The sequence below is a fragment of the Cyclopterus lumpus genome, chromosome 13 (genome assembly GCF_009769545.1).
Source record: "Cyclopterus lumpus isolate fCycLum1 chromosome 13, fCycLum1.pri, whole genome shotgun sequence".
NCBI lineage: Eukaryota > Metazoa > Chordata > Actinopteri > Perciformes > Cyclopteridae > Cyclopterus > Cyclopterus lumpus.
The window spans coordinates 13,239,190-13,257,516 of record NC_046978.1 but is presented as its reverse complement, the minus strand read 5'-3'; the positions used below and the strand labels follow the sequence as shown (position 1 = coordinate 13,257,516).

Here is an 18,327-nt window from a genome sequence, read left to right as displayed (position 1 = left end):
CTTCTTCATCCAATCCTGGTCTTGCTTCATCCTCATTTTCCTCCACCTCCACCTTCTCGTCTCTCATTTGTTCCAGTGATAGCTTTGCTCTGCTTGTGTGTTTTGTTGTCCCATCCACGTGCCTCGCTGTTCCCTCTGTTGCGATCTTCTGTCCGGTACGTCTGCGGTGAAAGAACATACTCTGCTGTGGCATCGGCAGCAGGCAGGACACCAGAAGAGCGATGGCAGTGAAAACTAGAGTGAGCACCATGATGTTGTTGAATGACATGAGGTCAAAGCTGACGAGCAGCTGGCCCAGCACAGAGCCCACCGTGTACCCCAGGAGCTGGACACTGCGGACGTAAGAGGTGGCCTTCCGATAATGCTTCAGATCCACAACACTTTAAAAAAGAAGCAAATTGTAAATGTCATGTATGTCCCAACAATGCCGCATTCAAACCTCTTTGAGCTACAATATGTGACCTGTAGATGTAGGAGAAGTAGGCCACCTCGCTGGCGGTCACCACCCCGTAGAAGAACTGCATGGCCTGCATGGTCGGCACACTTTTCAGCCAGAGGAGCATCGCTGTGGTGATGAAGAGGGTGACACCCTGGAACACCACCACAGGCTTGTAACGCAGCCAGTCAGTCAGCAGGAACACCGGCACCAGCACAGACAGGTAAGAGTACGTCCACACGGGGAAAATGGTATTGTTTACCTGATGAGGAAAGACCCAACGGGTTTACGTTAAAGAGCTACGGCATGTAAGGAGGGATCTGTATTTCCTCAGAGCAATAAATCAAAGGCTATATAATCCGAATTGGATTTTGAACACTCGAGTGATAAAGATAGTATTTACTCTGTCGTGTAATTCACCAATTTGGTTATTTTTGACTGAACATGTAAATGTAGTTTCTTCAAGCGCCAAAAGTTTAGTAAATTACTATTAATACATTTTATTGGTACATTTATAAGGTTTTACAAGGTACTCAAGAAACTACATGGTAAACAAATGGTAGAAGCAACAACAATATAAACAAGAGAGATGCCCTAATGGTAAGAAACAAAACAAATACGTACTGAACTAGCATCATGAATTAAGTTAACTGAAACTGAAACTGAAATCCTGTACTTACTCAGCCATGATTACTCTTTTGACCGTCTGATTTACATTATTATATCTTTCTGATTCATAAATTGCTCAAGTAAGTTCCTCATTTGTGTTAATACCTCTTCTGTTGTCAGATTCTTGTCTGGTCCCGTCATATATAGGATGAGGAAAGGCTCCATGGGTTTAACTGTGCTGAAGAATCCGTAAATGCACAGCAGAGCAGTGGGATACCTCCAGTCTGTCCTCCACCTCCTCACCGCCTCCATCTTCTCCCGTTCTTCGTCTCGTGTGTATGGATCTATGTATTCCTCTGCATGCTACTCTGTCCGTCTTGCCTCGTTGAGGGAAACCCTTATGGTTGTCCAAGTGTTGAGCTTGTTTTGTCAATTAACAACCCAGTCAAAGAGCAGCACGACAGGTTAAGGTCCAGCTCAAGGCGAGATAACAGTGTCACAAATGGACATCAGACACCTCTCAGGACATGAACTTTAATGTACTAGTAATTGCAGCTTTATTGTGCTGTTGGGCTTTCTCAAAAGATTCTTGTAGAGATAATTAATTGTAAAGGTATTAGCAAAAATATCCATGTGGTCAGTTAGCAACTAAAGGCCATTGTTGTATCCAAGAGCACCAATTTGGAGGCTATTGGATGCTCAGTTTTACACTCTTTAGGGAACTGTTGTACTGTTAACGTGCAGGTTTAATATAAGGCTTAGTCCAGACTTAGTATTAGACCCCCATGTGGCTCATATTAGTAAATGTTTCACCCCCAAATCATCCCCAGAGAAGGTATGATAGCAGTGGTAAAATGTATGTGGGCACTAAATGAATAGCATTGTTTTTATTGCTGTGTGTGTATCATTAGCCTTTTGGAGAACCAAGACTATGAGGGTGTTACATGGACTGCATTTATAAAGCGCTTTTCTAATCCTAGTGCCACTCAAAGCGCTTTGCAGCACAAGCCAGCATTCACACACACACTCATACACTGGAGGCAGAAGCTGCCATACAAGGTGCCACCTGCTTATCATGAGCAATACATATTTACAAGTACACTTGCAGCAATTTGGGGTTCAGTACTTTGCCCAGGGACATTGTGACACACGGAGACTCCAATGGCCAGGGATCGCACCACCGGCCTTCTGGTTAATGGACGACCGCTCTTCCTCCTGAGGTATGTTATGGTTGTGCTTAATTCACATGTGCCCCCCCTCATTTTAAATAATCTAGAGCCACCACTGTTTTGAAGTATGGTTATTGTATTCCTCTTATACAAATGGATCAATCACCTTCTCATTTAGTATTATCAAGACAACACAAACTGCTGAGCGTGGTCAGAAACGCTCGGCAAAGATCACCTCCACACTGGACTCTTTCTCAGTGGTTTCCGGGTGCTCAGGCTTGCGTTGATTTTTACAGGCGGTGAAGGTCCCTCGAATCAGAAAGAGCACAGAGATGATGGCGTAGTAGCTGCCGTAGATGATGAACTGCAGAGAAAGCCCTCAGTCAGCCTCAACATTATTGTTTTATTCCTTCGATGAGTCAATCTTCATTAAACCTGTCTGCATGTAATGGTAAACGATAACCACCAGATGTCTCCCTCTCGTCACATTCCAGTGTTTGTTATTCAACTTCAGAGTGAATTCCCTGTGTTCTGCCATTTAGTGTAATTGATAAATGGATGCTGTGTGTGTGCACGTACCTGTGTCACAATGTCCAGTCCCAGCACAGCTTCATCAACAACTACGAATGTTATAATTGTCTGCAGGGAAAGGGCTACAAAAGTGTTGATCCCGAATGTCAAGGCATAGCACTCGCTGGAGAGGTTGGATGCGATCTGAAATCTAAAATGAAGAAGTGCTTATCATCTCTGAGAGAACTATGCTATATGCTTAATATTGGGGGGGGGAAATGATTTGAGCCAGTTATTTTATGTTATGTGCTGTGTTGTTCCTCCATCTACAGAGATGGGTTGTTTAAAAAAAACTTGGAAATTGGAGATGTTCTACAGTGAACTTACGTTGTGATGGTGATGAGAAACATATAGCAGGACTTGAATATGACATAACCAGCATAACATGCCCAGATACTGCTGGTGAGCGCCATCAGAAACACAGCACCCGTCGCTATGGCTGAGAACATCCCTAATGCCAGCTCTCCCCACACGGCCCAGGTCACCTTGATGTGGCCCACCGAGAAGGCTGCTGCAGCACCTAGCCCATGAAAAAGAAGGATGACCTGATTATTCCGTCATTCCAGTAAACACAACCTCCGCTGAGCCTGCGCATCCTTGTTGTGATTCATTCGTGAATCCATTATTTCTTTCCTTGAACGATAGTACAAAAGCAAAGCTTTATATACACACACATGCCTCTGCTGGCCTGTGATGATGAACCACTTTCACCCAGCTCTTGGAATCAACTATCAGCAATAATCTGACAATCTATTACCGCTCCATCTACTTAATTGAGGCAATAACTCCTCTTCTTCTCATGCCGAGCAAGGTTGACTGGAAGCCTACAGGACCATGATGCTGCCGTTCCCTTTCAAAATCAATACACATTTTCCATTTAATCAGGTCTCCCGTATAACCAATAGCATGGTTGTCGTCTGTTTTTTCATGGGATATGTTGATGTTAAGAAAAATCTGTATATGATAATACTGAAGTAGCTCAAGTAGGATTCTATCAGAAATGGGAAGAGCAAAATGTTTTTTTGTCTTTCTGTATGATTTTCTCTCTTACACACACACACACACACACACACCTACAAGCAGTCTTACCCACAAGGGAGCACGCAGCCTCTACACCTCCGTTGTAGATGGATGATGTGGCAGATGGTTCTATATGGTCCCACATTAGCTGGATGTAGTTGAAAATCTGCACGTAGCCAGCTGTGGCCAGAGCCCACCACAGGGACCAGCAGACTAAAGTCCTGCATGGTGGTCATTGATAAAACCCATTACAACCGTGATTTTAATTAGGAGGATATCCTACAATCTAATAAAGTAGTCATATCAACACATTACAGACAAACACCACAATAAATAATCGTCTCATTTGGTCGTTTGCTGCAACAAATTACAATAAACTGTGGTACAGGTCAAAAAGTGCAATAGGTGTGTGTGTGTGTGTGTGTGTGTGTGTGTGTGTGTACTCAAAGTGTGACATGTATTGACGAGTAAAGTAAATGCCTGGAAGAATAGGACTCTCTGAAGTTTTGCCAAAGCAGATAGCCCGCAGTGGCCACATTTTCCCTGCTGCACCAGCCAGCACTGCCATTGTGCTCCATCTTCTCTTTCCCAGAGCCAGCCTCATCCTTCTCCACCACTGGCTCCTCAGGCTCCTCCTGCTGGGGTTGCAAGACCTGAGCTGCTGCCTTTTCCCCTTTGAAGAACAGGCTCCTCTGGGGCATAGGTAACCAGAAGGAGATGAGAAAAGCCGTGCTTACAATCCCCAGAGTGAAGGTATTGATGTAGAAGTAGTCTAATCCTGTTGATTAGAGTTTACACTTTGTCAGTATTTGCTCAAGACTTTTTGAAATTGGAGATTTTCTGTCTCAAAGAGTATTCTTCATCTTAAAGAAGGGACTCAATATTTATTTAATTGTTTTCTTTCATTGTTTATTATAGGCTAGGATGCCCTACCTGCCAGGGAGACCAGCACTTGGCCCAGGCTGGCACCAATTGTATATCCAGCCAGCATTGCACTTCGCAGGTAACCGGTGGCTCTCTGGTAATTCTCAACTGGAATCACACTGTAAATGTAGGAAAAGTAGGCCACCTCTGTGGAAGTCACAACAGCATAGTTGACCTGTTGGTGGGATGGGACCATTTTAAAGAGATTGCAGCCTGTTATGAACCACCCAGTAATGCATAACATAGGAGTTCATCTTTAGTAATGCAGCAATGCTGTGTTGTGTCTGTTAACAAGTGGAAGTGTGGTATTCAGCATTATCTAAATAAAATGCTTTTGTTTTTAAATGAACTTCAAGTGCATTTCAGGGTCACAAGTGCTGCAGCTTTGATTATTCGGAATACAACTTTAGTGTTACATGAAGAACATTTATACTATTAAACCTTTCTCAAACCCATTTAATAAATGTTTCAGTGGACCTGAAGTAAGATCATAGCAGGCAGACCCGGGGCGAAGCTGAGCAGGACATAGTTGGTGACCAGGAAGAGCCCCTGTACCACAATGAGGGGCTTGTGCCTCAGGAAGTCAGTCAGGAGGAAGACGGGGAAAAGCAAGACGAGGTAGGAGTACGTCCAGATGGGGAACAGGTAGTTTGTCACCTGCGAAAAGTACAATCCTGATCCAGACAGTTTCTGCCTCTCATCCAGCTCCTGATAAAAGATGCACCTTTTGGATGTGGACATGTTCATAACAGTATGTATAAGCTTACCACTTCTTCAGAGATGTTCTTGTGTGGTCCAATTAGGTATGGTGTGAGGAAGGGCTCTGCTACTCGGCAGTTAGCGAAAAAACCCATAGAGGCACAGGACAGCGGTCGTGGTAAGCCCAGCTGGAGGACCTCAGTCTGGCACAGCTGCCCATGCTTTTACCTCAACAGAAAGTTCCCAGAGAGATCGTCTTTTGTTTTTATTTCCAGGAGTGTTGCCTGAGCACCGTGTTCTGTGGTGGAAGTCAGGCGACCTGGACTTTTCCTCAGTTCACACTTGAGGCTATCAGTGTTCATAGTAGCTTAAATATGCACACACTTCACCTAATCTTTATTATCTACACGTGTCGCGTCACAGTTTACGAGCAATAGACTTCAACCTGTGGCGGAATTAGACTTTTTTTTTTAGATTTGGCTATCAAGTCTGAAGTATGCGATAGATTAAAAACATAAAAAAGCAGGACTTTGGGTAGGCCATTCACCATATAAAAGCCAAACCCAAGTTTGGATTACATTAGTCTCACAAAGCATTAAGCAGCCGGACTGCATGGAAAAGTCAAAAGCAATGCTGCTTCGGTTATTCCTTGTATATTCCTCTATGACCTAGTAGGTGTAACCTCTGTGAGATGTCTCCTGGCCAAATGAATCTCATGGAGCTGGACAGGCTTGTGGTAACAGCAGGTTTATTCCACATCTCATGTCATCCAGGTAGCATAACAGGCTTGTGAAGTTCTCATCGCCAAAGATGGACATCATCATTCGCGTGAAAGTGGCAGGACTGTGGCATTCTGTTATACTCATGGAGACCGAACGGGAAGGAACACGCTGTGTATTTCTTGTCGTCCTTGTGCATTCTGACATTATAGAACTCTGATGTGTGGAGAAGAACACATAGCCACCAAGTGCAGCAAGGGCGTCTGTCTGATGAGGCAACGGATGTGCGTCCTTCACTGTTCTTGCGTTCAACCACCTGAAGTCATTGCAGATGCGAAGAGGTAGTCTGTGAGGTAGTCAGTGATCCAGGAGACGGTGGACGCGTTGACCCCCACCACCCGCAGCTTCTCACTCAGCAGCAGTGGTTGGATGGTGTTGAATGCACTGGAGAAGTCAAAGAAAGTGATTCTCAGAGCCACCGGTTCCATCCAGGTGCGCCTGAGCTTATTGCAGCAGGTAGATGATGGCGTCGTCCACTCCCACACGAGGCTGTAAGCAAATTGCAGAGGGTCCAGCGATGATTTCACTGAGCCAAGACCAGCCTCTCCAGCACCTTCATCACATAGGATGTGTTAGCTAGCTATAATGGAGACATTCTTTACTGGCAATAAAACACATGAAATAAGAATAGTTAATAAGACAATTACTATCCAAACAAATAAAGCCAGCTCAACTTGTATGTACTTTCCCAATTAGTTAACACTATATTGTCCACAGACATTCACAGACACGTTACCTAGTAGCGCGTTGCTCTGAGGATTACCCATAGTCCTTTGCGTCTACTATTCAGCGAAGGTACACATTTAGTTTTCCCATGTAGAGGGATTTAACCTGAACCTTTTCAACTATGTTACATAGGCATAACATACATCACTGGTTACTAACAAAAACTTTCCAATACTCACCCAGGACGTGCAAATAATAGAACAGTACGCATGCGCTGTGACTGCACGGCATGGGTCTAGAGTCCGTCGTCATAGAAACGGTTTGTTGATAGCTGATGTCAGAGAAGCCTGAAAACATCGTAAAATGAAACTCAAGCGGTTCCTTCTCAGATACTATCCACCGGGTAAGACGAATGGGTTCAATGTGTCCTAAATGTAACGTCCGCCTCTTTAAGTCGTCACTGCTGTCGAGGAATGTTTTCCAACTGTGCTAAAACGAGTTAACTGCAACACTATACTGTCGGTTAGTTGACTTGGTCGGCTCCATTCTGCCGGCACGAGTGGCCTTTCCTGCTTTCATTCATTTTGTTCTGCTCTCAGGTATAATTTTGGAATATGAGAAAGGAGGATATTTGAGGACCAAATCGATTGACCTCTTGGATTTGACTCCAGAGTGCGTGAGTTGTGTCCATCATGTTTAACTAGTTAGGTCACCTGCGCTGTAGTTAACTGATCACGTGCTTCCAAACAGCCCTAACTATCTATGACCTCGGCACTTAGGGTCATGGGGTTCATCACCAAACCACCCAACCAACATACATGTCCACTGTTCTGAATGGGAAACTAAACAACACTTAGAACACCTAACACCCACTGCACTATCTAGCCCAACCATGTTGCATCTAGGGTTAAGTTACACTGTACGTTGTACATGTAACACTTCATTCTCCTACTGAACACATTTGACCTCTAAGATTGACTGAAATTATGATTATTATTTTGTATGTATTTTCTTTCTCATGTTATCAGTTCTTTTTAATGATCCTTATCAGGGGATCTTAAGTTTAAACATGTGAAGAATAATAATAATATATATATATATATATATATATATATATATATATATATATATATATATATATATATATATTCCCACCATGCAGATCAAACCCAGATGAATTGCTGGCAGAAATCAGGCAATCGGAGCCTCTGATCACAGAGTCCAGGGCTGTTCAGGTCAAACAGCTGATCCTCCGACTTCAGCAGAAACAGGGCGAGCGGGACCACCACAGGTTCTGCTTCTTTAAGGTCAGACACTGGACTCATACTGACATCACTGGCCAATTATGAATAAATCAACACAATATGACATCTAGATTCAATAAAATAGCTCAGATTGGGGAAGATAATCATACATTTTCTGTTACAGTGTATAGATATTCTTATGTAGAAAGCTCTTTGTATCGGTACAAACATTCTAGGCATGTACAGTTTGTGTGTGATTGAGAGACTAAGATGGACGTTAGTGGATTTAGATTTTTACTCTACTACACATACACAGGCATCTAAAAATATTTTTGTTAAAATGGAGGAAGGTTAACATCAGTTTATTACAGCAGTATAACATCAGCTTATTATAGCAGTATACCATCAGCTTATTACAGCAGTATAACATCAGCTTATTACAACAGTATATTACTTCCCAGATCGTTGCTCTTCCTGAATGTTATTTACATCCGTGGAATGTGTGAGTAGTAAAATGAACCAGTGCTCCAAAATAACACTAGAGAGCAGCAGTGGTTAGGTTATTAAGTATTGTAATTAGAAGCCAAGTGAGCATGCTGACAGTCTAATAACATGATACAAACAGCTGGTGGTTCATGGGTGTCTTAGTGAATACACAAGACGTAATTGGTACGAGATTAGTGTTTGTGATGTGGCTGTCGGTCAGAGGATATGGATGCTTTCTGCTTGTGTCTAAAACTGGTGACTCTGCAGTTCTGCACAAGGAGAGACAATCCTTCCACCACTGGTGGGCCAGCAGGGAGAGGTTAAATCAAAGTCAGTCATTAAATATGGGTATTACATGATATTACATGGTATTACATGATATTACATGGTATTACATGATTACATGATAAAGATGAATGACTTAAATATTGGAGGTTTTATCTAATCTTTATCTGATCTTTTTATTTTGTAGAGGCTTAAGGCACACATACTGCCGCTGACGAACGTGGCCTTTGACAAATCAGGGTCGAGGTAGGTTTATCCACAGTGATGCACACTGTGAGAAGCACACGCGTGTCTCACTTTGGAACACAGGAAAAGCCTTGTCTTCTTGTTTGTTGCATTCTTCTTTCTCTCTCGAATACTCTGCAGGTTCATAACTGGGAGCTATGACAGGACGTGTAAAGTTTGGGACACCGCCTCAGGCACGGATCTGCACACGCTAGAGGGTCACAGGAACGTGGTTTATGCCATTGCATTCAACAATCCCTATGGGTAAGGAGCGGTTGCAGCTAATCTCTCACAGCATCTGGGACTATTGCTCTGTTTGTTTGTTTAAATGTATCTCTCTGAAACTTAGAGACAAGATTGCGACCGGCTCTTTTGATAAGACCTGTAAACTGTGGTGTGCCGAGACGGGCAAATGTTTTCATACCTTTTGCGGACACGTGGCGGAAATAGTATGTATGACCATTTGTTTGAACTGAAAATGATTCCATACATTTTCCATCCTTTTTTGCTTTGTAGCAGAATCCAGCACTAGCAACTGTTAAAGAGAGTTTTGTATCATGTAGGTGTGCCTGGCATTCAACCCCCAGAGTACACTGGTAGCCACAGGGAGCATGGACACCACTGCCAAGCTGTGGGATGTGGAGACTGGGGAGGAGGTGGCCACTCTGACTGTGAGTAATCTTTTCTTCACTTTCTAATACCCCACTGCCTCTCTTGCCCCCCCCCCCCCCCCCCCCCCCCCCTCCTCCCGATATCCAGTCTCCCGTCCAGTCATTATTCCTATATTGAGTGTTGTTATCCCCTGCTGATGTTCAAAATATTTTCCACCCATGATCTGATGGTGAATGTACCTGTGACTCTTTAATAAGGCCACTCATGACTCATTCATATTTGTGAGCTCTCTTTGATGTGCAGACTGCACGTGGGTCTGCAGCGCTCTGCGCTCTGTTCGCACTTCACACCACGAAGAACCCATCATGCTGCATAGAATCTTACGGGAATGCTCATTGATATTTATTTCAAGAATTTAAGACTCTACCTTTTAAAGGCTTGAGTCCATATTATTTTTGATAAATGATCTTGTGTATTTTGATGTGCATATTCATCCATAGAGGGAGTGAATATGCTCTCTTCCCCCCCCATTTCATCCAGGCTCACACTGCAGAGGTCCTGTCTCTGTGCTTTAACACAGTGGGAAACCAGCTGGTCACTGGCTCCTTTGACCACACCGTTGCTATATGGGATGTTGCTTCAGGAAGGTCAGACGTGGTCATTGTCATATTGCAATGTGTGTCATCATTTATACTGTACAGGAAGCGCAGTAACTATAATGGAGTCTGCACACATGAGTGCGCAACTGACTCACTGCTGCTTTTTCTGTTTTTGTCAGATGCGTCCACACTTTGAATGGTCACGGGGGGGAAGTCAGCAATGTTCAGTTCAACTGGGATTGCTCCCTCATAGTCACGGGCTCCATGGACAAAACCTGCAAGGTAAACACACTCATCAGCCAAAAGACTGAGTGTTTTATTTAACTCTTCCAAATACAATTACTTTGTCAAAAAAATCTCTTTCCGACTGGAATCATTTCGCCATAGTTTGTTATTCATTCATTATATTCATTGAAATTGTGAACTATTGCAAAACAAGAGCTATGAGATGGCGCTTGCCATTCATGTTAACCCTCCTCTATTTCCCACTCTCTCTCCCCACCTCCTGTCTCTAAGGTTTCCATCATTTAAAAGAGAAAATGTAATCCGAACATGTTAATTATACCAAGATGAGTCATGCTCTGACGAATTATTCCCCTCACTGTATTCCTTTAGGGGAGATGGTTAAAGTAAAGCCACTTAAATCAGCTTCCAGCTGTTTGCAAGTCATTTTATGAGACTGCATGTCTGTTTTTTCACTTGTTTGTGCTCCTGTATAATTATTTTACTGAGGGTTTTGTGTTTTATGTATTTATTTGCAGTTGTGGGAGGCAGTCAGTGGGAAGTGTGTGGCCACCCTGGTTGGACACAAAGAAGAGGTGCTAGATGTGTGTTTTGATCTAAGTGGTCAGCTCATTGCTTCTGCCTCTGCTGATGGTGAGACGAACAATCCACTTGTAATCCAAGGGTTACATTACTAGTATAACGTAAAGTAAAATAATATACTGTGTGTGTGTGTATATATATATATATATATATATATATATGTATGTATATATATATATATGTATGTATATATATATATACATATACATATATATATATATATATGTATATATATATATATATACATATATATATACATATATATATATGTATATATATATATACATATATATATATACATATATATGTATATATATGTGTGTATATATGTATATATATATATACATATATACATATATATATATACATATATATGTATATATATGTGTGTATATATGTATATATATATACATATATGTGTATATATATATATATATACATATATGTGTATATATATATACATATATGTGTATATGTGTATATATATATACATATATGTGTATATATATATATACATATATGTGTATATATATATATACATATATGTGTATATATATATATATACATATATGTGTATATATATATATACATATATGTATATATATATGTGTATATATGTATACATATTTGTATATATGTATACATATATATCTGTGCATATATATATATATATATATATAAAAATTACAAACATAATTGAATTGAATTATTATTCTACTGCCATGCATGCTCCATATTATGCATTTGGTGCGTATATGCTGGTTTCCTGAAGCCTTAATGAAAAAAAAAAAAAAAAAAGAAAGTACATATGCACAAATAACCCTGCCCATCCCCGTCTGTCAGGCACAGCGAGAGTGTTCAGTGCAACCACACATCAATGTCTTGTGACCCTTGAGGGCCATGATGGAGAGATCTCCAAGGTAACTATTTGCTATTGCTCTAAGATATAGCAATGAGTCTATTTCTATCACTCTGTAAATGTGTATATATCCCGTAGGATTAGTTCTAGTGTATCTCCTCTAAAGCTATCGAGCTAGCTGTATGGTAACAGAGCATCCCAGAAGTGAGTTAGGACCTAGGCTCTTATAGTTTCATCAGAATTGTGTTTTTGGCTATAGGGAATAGCTTGATACACTTTTACTTCCTGTCAACCTTTGACATTAACACACAGGAAATATAATTGTACCCATTATTAGACCGTTATCTCACAGACTTGTTTGGGAGTAAGTATTTTCATAACGGGCCATGGAACACCACCACAAGTTTGTGGAAGAACTTGTGCTTTCTTTTCTACATTTACCTTCAGTGGGTAGCTCCATCTCTCCTGGACAGGGCTGTATGTAGGACATGGCCTCTACTTGCCTTGTTAACATTGGATAAAGCGTGATGCTGAAGTAGAGGGACAGGAGTTCTGGCTTCAGGCTGTTTCGTGCTTACTGTGGTCACATGGTACCACTCCGCAAGTAGGACATTGGATTGTAGAAATTCTTCTGCTGATCCGACTAATTGAATCCCTCGCTTCCGAACTAGATGTTTGTGCGTGCGTGTGTGCATGCTCCAGGTTCTGGCCCAGAGGGTTTATATGTACAAGGGGCTTAGAAGTTACCTCTGTTTACTGAAACATCCGGCAGGGTGGAGGCACATTTCAGAGGATTAAGACACTAATCTCTTTATAACAGGACACCCATCACCACCCCCTCTCCCCCTCCCTGTATGCTTTTTAACCATGACCATGTTTTTATGCCTCCGCGACGGCCATGGACAGAGTTATTACTGGTTGTCGGTCCCTCCCATTCACCTGATGAGCCAATTTGATTTTGGTGGTCATAGGTCAAGTTCACTGGGGTCTCACAAAGCACGTTTTTGGCCATATTAATAAAAGCACACTTTACTCTTATGGCCATCTACTTCCAGCTTTATTAAATTATCTCTTCCTGTACCTATGGGGGATAGGAAACCACTCAGGTAACGATAAACCCAGCTTCAGCCATGATTCTCATCAACCTCTACTGTAAAAACTAAGGAGTGCCACTGGTACCTTTATCCTCCTCAAGTATGACCAGTTTAATGACCTCAGTGGATTAATGATGCCGATGTGTGAAGTGTTCTAAACTCACTCATTGCCCCCTCACTTTGTCATTTCAACCACAGACTTTTTTCTACATGCTCTCTCTTGTAGCTCATGATTCTACGCTCATGCAGCGTGTACACACCTCTGAATATGCCAGATTATTTTGCCTCTCTTGGTAGATCTGTTTCAGCCCCCAAGGGAGCCGGATCCTGACGGCCGGCTCAGACGCGACAGCTCGTCTGTGGGACGTTCAGTCTGGAGTCTGCCTACAAGTCCTGGAGGGGCACACCGATGAGATCTTCTCCTGCGTCTTCAACTATGAGGGGAACACTATCATTACAGGTATACACTAACGCAACACATTCACACACATCTAATAAAATGTAGCCTTGGGCAGCGAATACACCGCTTCTGGCCAGCCGTCAGAAATGCTTAAGAGACCCATTTAAGATGAAAAGCTTGCAGCTGTGTCCTTCTGCACAGCCACCTGTTCTGTTTGTGCTCTCCTGCAGGCAGCAAGGATAACACATGCCAGATCTGGTACTGACTCTTCCCTTGACCCTTGGGAGGATCAGACAGACAACGGTTCACAACAGTTCTCAATGTATCACTGTGTATACTTCTAATGGTAAAATGCCGACTCACAACATCTGTGTTCACTTTGAGGAGTAAGTCTGGTTCTTGTGATCTGTGTCAGGTTAAAGGGGCATTGCAAATCATCGTCACTTGATTAGATAATGTGTCTCCTGTTACTCAAACAGTTTGAAACTTCACTTGTTTCCTGACTTCACAGTTTAGAGTGGACACTTTGCTCATAAAATGTCATTGATTAGTTTAGTCTAAAACTATGTTTTTAAAAAAAATTTTTTATAGTTCTGACATTTTGGAGGCGATTAGTTTAGCCTAGCAGACTAGAAGCAGCAGGACACAGCGAGTCTGGCTCTGTCCAAGTTTAAAAAAAACACGCCTGCCAGCCTAGACCGGTACAATAAATACAATAAAGTAGCTGCTGGTTTACAACCAATACGATGTCATTCTGATGTGGAGAAATGTGCCACTAAACAGTGTTCAGTTCCCTTTCTGCTGAATGTTACAAATAGATCAAGCCTGCTCGTATTTCACATCACAGAAATTTATTGATGTCAAAAGATAAATACATTCAGTTCTACCGTGACAGTTTACAGCTGAATTGTGTGCTTTTTTCCCCCCAACACTAGAGAACCACTCAGTAGAGAACAGACCTAATTCACGTACAAATTCAACATTACAAACCCCACTCTGTCTTCCTTACATAGTAAAAGCTTAAGAGAGCAGTCCACTCCTCCAAGGTGCAGAAGTTCCAAATCTACAGTATATACAGTACAGCTATCTAAAATAATCAGTTCCCAAGTAACATGAATAAGATAACATACTTACTTAGAACTGAATTTCAAGGTCACAACAGAGATGGTATGTTGGCTGATGAACACAACAAAGATATGGTCATTTTGCTTATTTTAAGCAAATATGCACTTTTAAGTGGCTATCAGAAGAAGGTGAAATAGCTTTTTTTTCTGAGCTTCTGTTGATATAAAAGGTATGAGCATGTTGAGTTGTGTGGAGACGGTAACAGTTAAAAGAAACTATACCTCCTGTTTCTGTATGCGTCTCACGAGAGGTGATGCTGACATTAAATGGATTTTCTATTTTTCTATTGGTACCTTGCTTCTTGTGTGCTCATTTGGAATAAATATAAGCATACGTTGGTTTGTCAGAATCTGTAAAAATCTGTGCGTGTCTCACTCGAGAAGTGGTCCTGGAAACAAAAACATGCTTTCATTAAAGGGAGACTGGTCCATTCATGGCTGCCAAAAGATACTCAACAACCTCCATGGACAGATTTAGGTGTACACATTTCTCAAGTATGCTGATCGTGTTGTGCTTTCAACTTGCAGTAGGAGACATTTGGTATGAGGAGACGGGATCTGGCAAACAGTTTGGAACATGTGCGATGTTAGAAGTGTCTTTTGGTTTGCAGTAAGGGGAGCTACAGGGTCTCCAACAGCCAATCAAACAGGCTGGACAGAGACCGGCCCTCCTCTTCCTCTTTCTCATGTAGCTCACAGAACTGGACCACAGCGTTGAACAAGTCTGCAATCCGCCACGCCTTTTGAGACATCAAGTGGACCACCCTCTGGAACTGAGAGGAGACACATGCGAGTCAGCATTTTGAAATGCTGAAATGTCTCCAAAGAAAAATCCCAATATATAATACAGGGTATGTGCACGGACACTGAAGTTATATTTGATAAATTGTTGGACCTCATCATCACTTTTAGACCGTCACTTTAACTTACATTTACTACTATGATTGTGAGACAGCATCACTAAACCATCTTAGTCTGTGATAAATGTCATAAAAAGTCACAGTATTGAAAAAAAAGGTCATGGTACATTATGCAATACAAAATGTCACATTCTAGTATGTCAAAGTCCTACAAAGAAATAATGGAAAAAACGCAATGTGGCATGCCAGAAATCATTAATTAAAATATCACAGTATATAGTATGCAAGACAAATGTAATTTAAAAGTGTCATTGTATAGAATGACATTAAAGTAGCATTCATAATTGTGCGTGGGCCTACCTTTGCAACCCTCTTCTCTTTGGACTTGCTGAAGTAGAGAGCAGGAAGGCCCAGTTCAGAAGCAGCAATCCACTGCAGGGCGACTCTCAGCTCGGAGTCCACGCACTCGGGCTCAAGGTCGCAGTTCACCAGCAGCAGGACCCTGAGGTGGCTGCTGCTGCCGGTGGTCCTCTCTGAACCGCTCTCTGAAAAATCAAAAGAGGGACAGGAATGTTTAGTGTTTTTCTTTTCTAGCATAAAGGGCCAACTACAGCATTTCGTTGTGCAGTGTTATAAAGGCAGAATGTTTATGACAATAAATTAACCTTGATAACATAGTAGAAGGGCTCATTTCACTTAAAGGGCTAAAAATACAATTGTACAGCTTTCAAGTGATGTCATGCTTTCTCTCGTATAGCTTTGCTAGGAAAACATTTGTTCATGACCTTTCTATTGCCATAAAGTGGTTGTTTTCCCAAATGTACTCTTTCTGATGCTTGTCTTATTGGTGTAGCAGTTTAATGGTTGTTTTTTGTCTTTCCTATTACTTTAATGTGTCTGTTTCGTTTCTTGTTTGTATTGTATGTTAGGGCCCTTCGAAAACCAGAGGGTTCATCTCAAGGGCTTTATTTAACTTGTACAAAAACACCATTGTTAAATATCTTGAAGACATCAAAGCACCGCATTAACGAACAGACATTTAATTATTTTCTACACTTGAACATCAAAAGCCAATGTGTCAAACCTTTGCATAAAATATGCTTTTCACTAAAATCGAAAAAAAGGCCCAGTTTTGCTTCGAGATAATCTTTGTTGGAGCGTTAGTCATTAAACAAAGATGGATTTAGTGTTGAGACACTTCTGAAACAATGGGCCATTTTTGATGACTTGGAGGAGAATTGCCTCTATTCAAGCACATTCATCTGAGGGATGAATCACAGACCCAGTATGGAGTCACTCGACAGCTCTTGGTTAGCAGGGAGGAGGGGCTAAATAAGTAGTTCATAACATTGCGATGACATGAGAAGCCATCACTACACTTACCAAAGACATTTTCCTTTGTTCCTGCAAGATGTCCTTTCTCTGTCTGCTCACTGCAAGGAAAAAAAATATTTAAAGTTATAGTAACATACAGTCTCACTTAATATTTTGGGAACTTAATCACTTTCTTGCTCAGTTAGATGAGAAAATCAATCCCACTCTTATGTCAGTACTGTAGATTAGAAACGGCTGCTTAGCTTAGCATAAAGACTGAACACTGTCTGTCCAAAGGTTAAAATAATCGGACTCCCAGCATACCTAAAACTCACCAATTCACACTTTACATTTTCTTTGTTTAGTTCGTACAAAAAAACTAAATGTAAAAAACGACACATTATGGGTTTACAGGGGTTATGTGCCAAACTGTTGCACCTGAAAAAAGCAAAATGTCTCCCAACATGTCTAATGCTATTAATGTAAGTATGTATTGTACATTGTTAATCTGATTGTGTTTTAAACTGAGTTTTCTAAAAGGTCGCAAGATAGATATAGATACAATAGAAAAGAAAAGAAGAAATGCAGTAGACTGGAGAGGCTCTGATGTGTATTACACAGAACATTATTATTTGCGCTATATGACGGAATATGTAATTAGCTATAATCTGTCATGTGCATGAGTGTTCAAGGTCCAGCAGCCTGTCTCAGTCACATGACACCTAATTACTGTGCGCTAGGTGAGAAAATGTAATATGCTATCTACAGACTTTCCGTCGTATTAGAAAAAAAAGATATCATTATGGGCATCAGAGAGACACATTAATGAGAAATATGTCAGCGGCGGCATGTGACAGCGGCAGTTACCTGAACACTGTGATCTGAGTGGGCACATCGGAAAAAGCGTCCAGGTCTGCCTGGCCCAGGCTCGATGCGCTGCTGGTCCCGTTCCTGTTAACCAATAAAAGAAACAACCGATAGCGTCATTCACACGTTAGCGCAAGACGTCCAACGTGACCGCCGACGTGTGAAGAGAACAATAACCAGGCGCAGCGATGCAGGACATGTTGTTAATTAGCCGGTGATTAACATATAAATTGCAGCTGCAGGGGAATCGGAACCTCGGGGTGGGGGTGGTGGAGCCTATCTGATAATGACGATGAGGAGATCTGGAGGTAGTCTAGGCGGTGAGGGTGGACGGGCCGCCGAGCCCTTCGTTTCACAACATGGATCGGGGGAAATGAGGCGAGGTTAAAGTAAGCAGGTAGATGGAAAGGTTGCAAGAAGCAGCGAGTGGTATGGCGGTGCAGGCGGCGACTGCGGCTAATTTAAGCACAAAGCGCGGAACTGATATAATGGCCACACCCTTTCTTCATCTTAATTTATTATTTGTAAAACCAGTTGCTCCATAATTGCAACATATTTATTGTTTTTAACCTACAAAGAGAAAACGGTGCCATTCAAACTGTGAGCTCATGTCAACTAGCGTCACAGAGCAGCGACTCAAACGTCGGTGTGGTTGACTTAA

The 18,327-nt window shown here is 41.7% G+C and overlaps 4 protein-coding genes across 4 annotated transcripts in view; 1 reads left to right on the top strand and 3 right to left on the bottom strand.

The window, feature by feature from the left end:
- The window catches only part of slc19a3a (solute carrier family 19 member 3a), a 2,665-nt gene extending 1,308 nt beyond the window's left edge, over nucleotides 1-1,357 (bottom strand). The window contains exons 1-3 of the mRNA XM_034548701.1: nucleotides 1,211-1,357; nucleotides 463-698; nucleotides 1-380 (exon numbers count right to left, since the gene is read on the bottom strand). The exon at nucleotides 1-380 is cut by the window's left edge and continues 173 nt beyond it. Of these exons, the coding sequence (XP_034404592.1) occupies nucleotides 1-380; nucleotides 463-698; nucleotides 1,211-1,357 (763 nt within the window). The remainder of the gene's footprint in view (nucleotides 381-462; nucleotides 699-1,210) is intronic.
- Nucleotides 1,358-2,425: 1,068 nt separating this feature from the next.
- slc19a3b (solute carrier family 19 member 3b) lies at nucleotides 2,426-5,582 on the bottom strand. Its single transcript, XM_034549025.1, has 8 exons — nucleotides 5,496-5,582; nucleotides 5,206-5,385; nucleotides 4,738-4,903; nucleotides 4,270-4,582; nucleotides 3,874-4,025; nucleotides 3,112-3,304; nucleotides 2,794-2,935; nucleotides 2,426-2,578 (listed from the first exon to the last, which is right to left on the bottom strand). Exons 1-8 carry the CDS (start codon nucleotides 5,580-5,582, stop codon nucleotides 2,426-2,428), a joined length of 1,386 nt encoding a protein of 461 aa, XP_034404916.1.
- Nucleotides 5,583-7,176: 1,594 nt separating this feature from the next.
- On the top strand, nucleotides 7,177-14,978 carry daw1 (dynein assembly factor with WDR repeat domains 1). Its single transcript, XM_034548286.1, has 13 exons — nucleotides 7,177-7,275; nucleotides 7,472-7,544; nucleotides 8,035-8,179; nucleotides 9,075-9,133; nucleotides 9,254-9,376; nucleotides 9,462-9,561; nucleotides 9,676-9,783; nucleotides 10,265-10,371; nucleotides 10,503-10,605; nucleotides 11,085-11,199; nucleotides 11,992-12,068; nucleotides 13,399-13,561; nucleotides 13,732-14,978. Exons 1-13 carry the CDS (start codon nucleotides 7,236-7,238, stop codon nucleotides 13,764-13,766), a joined length of 1,248 nt encoding a protein of 415 aa, XP_034404177.1. The 5' UTR covers nucleotides 7,177-7,235; the 3' UTR covers nucleotides 13,767-14,978.
- The window catches only part of sphkap (SPHK1 interactor, AKAP domain containing), a 24,489-nt gene continuing 20,494 nt past the window's right edge, over nucleotides 14,333-18,327 (bottom strand). The window contains exons 9-12 of the mRNA XM_034549024.1: nucleotides 17,667-17,750; nucleotides 16,869-16,918; nucleotides 15,846-16,030; nucleotides 14,333-15,398 (exon numbers count right to left, since the gene is read on the bottom strand). Coding sequence (XP_034404915.1) covers nucleotides 15,246-15,398; nucleotides 15,846-16,030; nucleotides 16,869-16,918; nucleotides 17,667-17,750 — 472 coding nt within the window. The 3' untranslated portion in view covers nucleotides 14,333-15,245. The remainder of the gene's footprint in view (nucleotides 15,399-15,845; nucleotides 16,031-16,868; nucleotides 16,919-17,666; nucleotides 17,751-18,327) is intronic.

Excerpts from the sequence above, each read along its gene's own strand:
- daw1 (XM_034548286.1), top strand. The coding sequence starts at position 7,236 with ATGAAACTCAAGCGGTTCCTTCTCAGATACTATCCACCGG. Across the intron at positions 9,377-9,461 it reads GCATTCAACAATCCCTATGG|AGACAAGATTGCGACCGGCT; the intron begins GTAAGGAGCGGT and ends TCTGAAACTTAG. Across the intron at positions 10,606-11,084 it reads CCATGGACAAAACCTGCAAG|TTGTGGGAGGCAGTCAGTGG; the intron begins GTAAACACACTC and ends ATTTATTTGCAG.
- slc19a3b (XM_034549025.1), bottom strand. The coding sequence starts at position 5,582 with ATGGGTTTTTTCGCTAACTGCCGAGTAGCAGAGCCCTTCCTCACACCA. Across the intron at positions 5,386-5,495 it reads AGAACATCTCTGAAGAAGTG|GTGACAAACTACCTGTTCCC; the intron begins GTAAGCTTATAC and ends TACTTTTCGCAG. Across the intron at positions 4,904-5,205 it reads CTGCTATGATCTTACTTCAG|GTCAACTATGCTGTTGTGAC; the intron begins GTCCACTGAAAC and ends TCCCACCAACAG.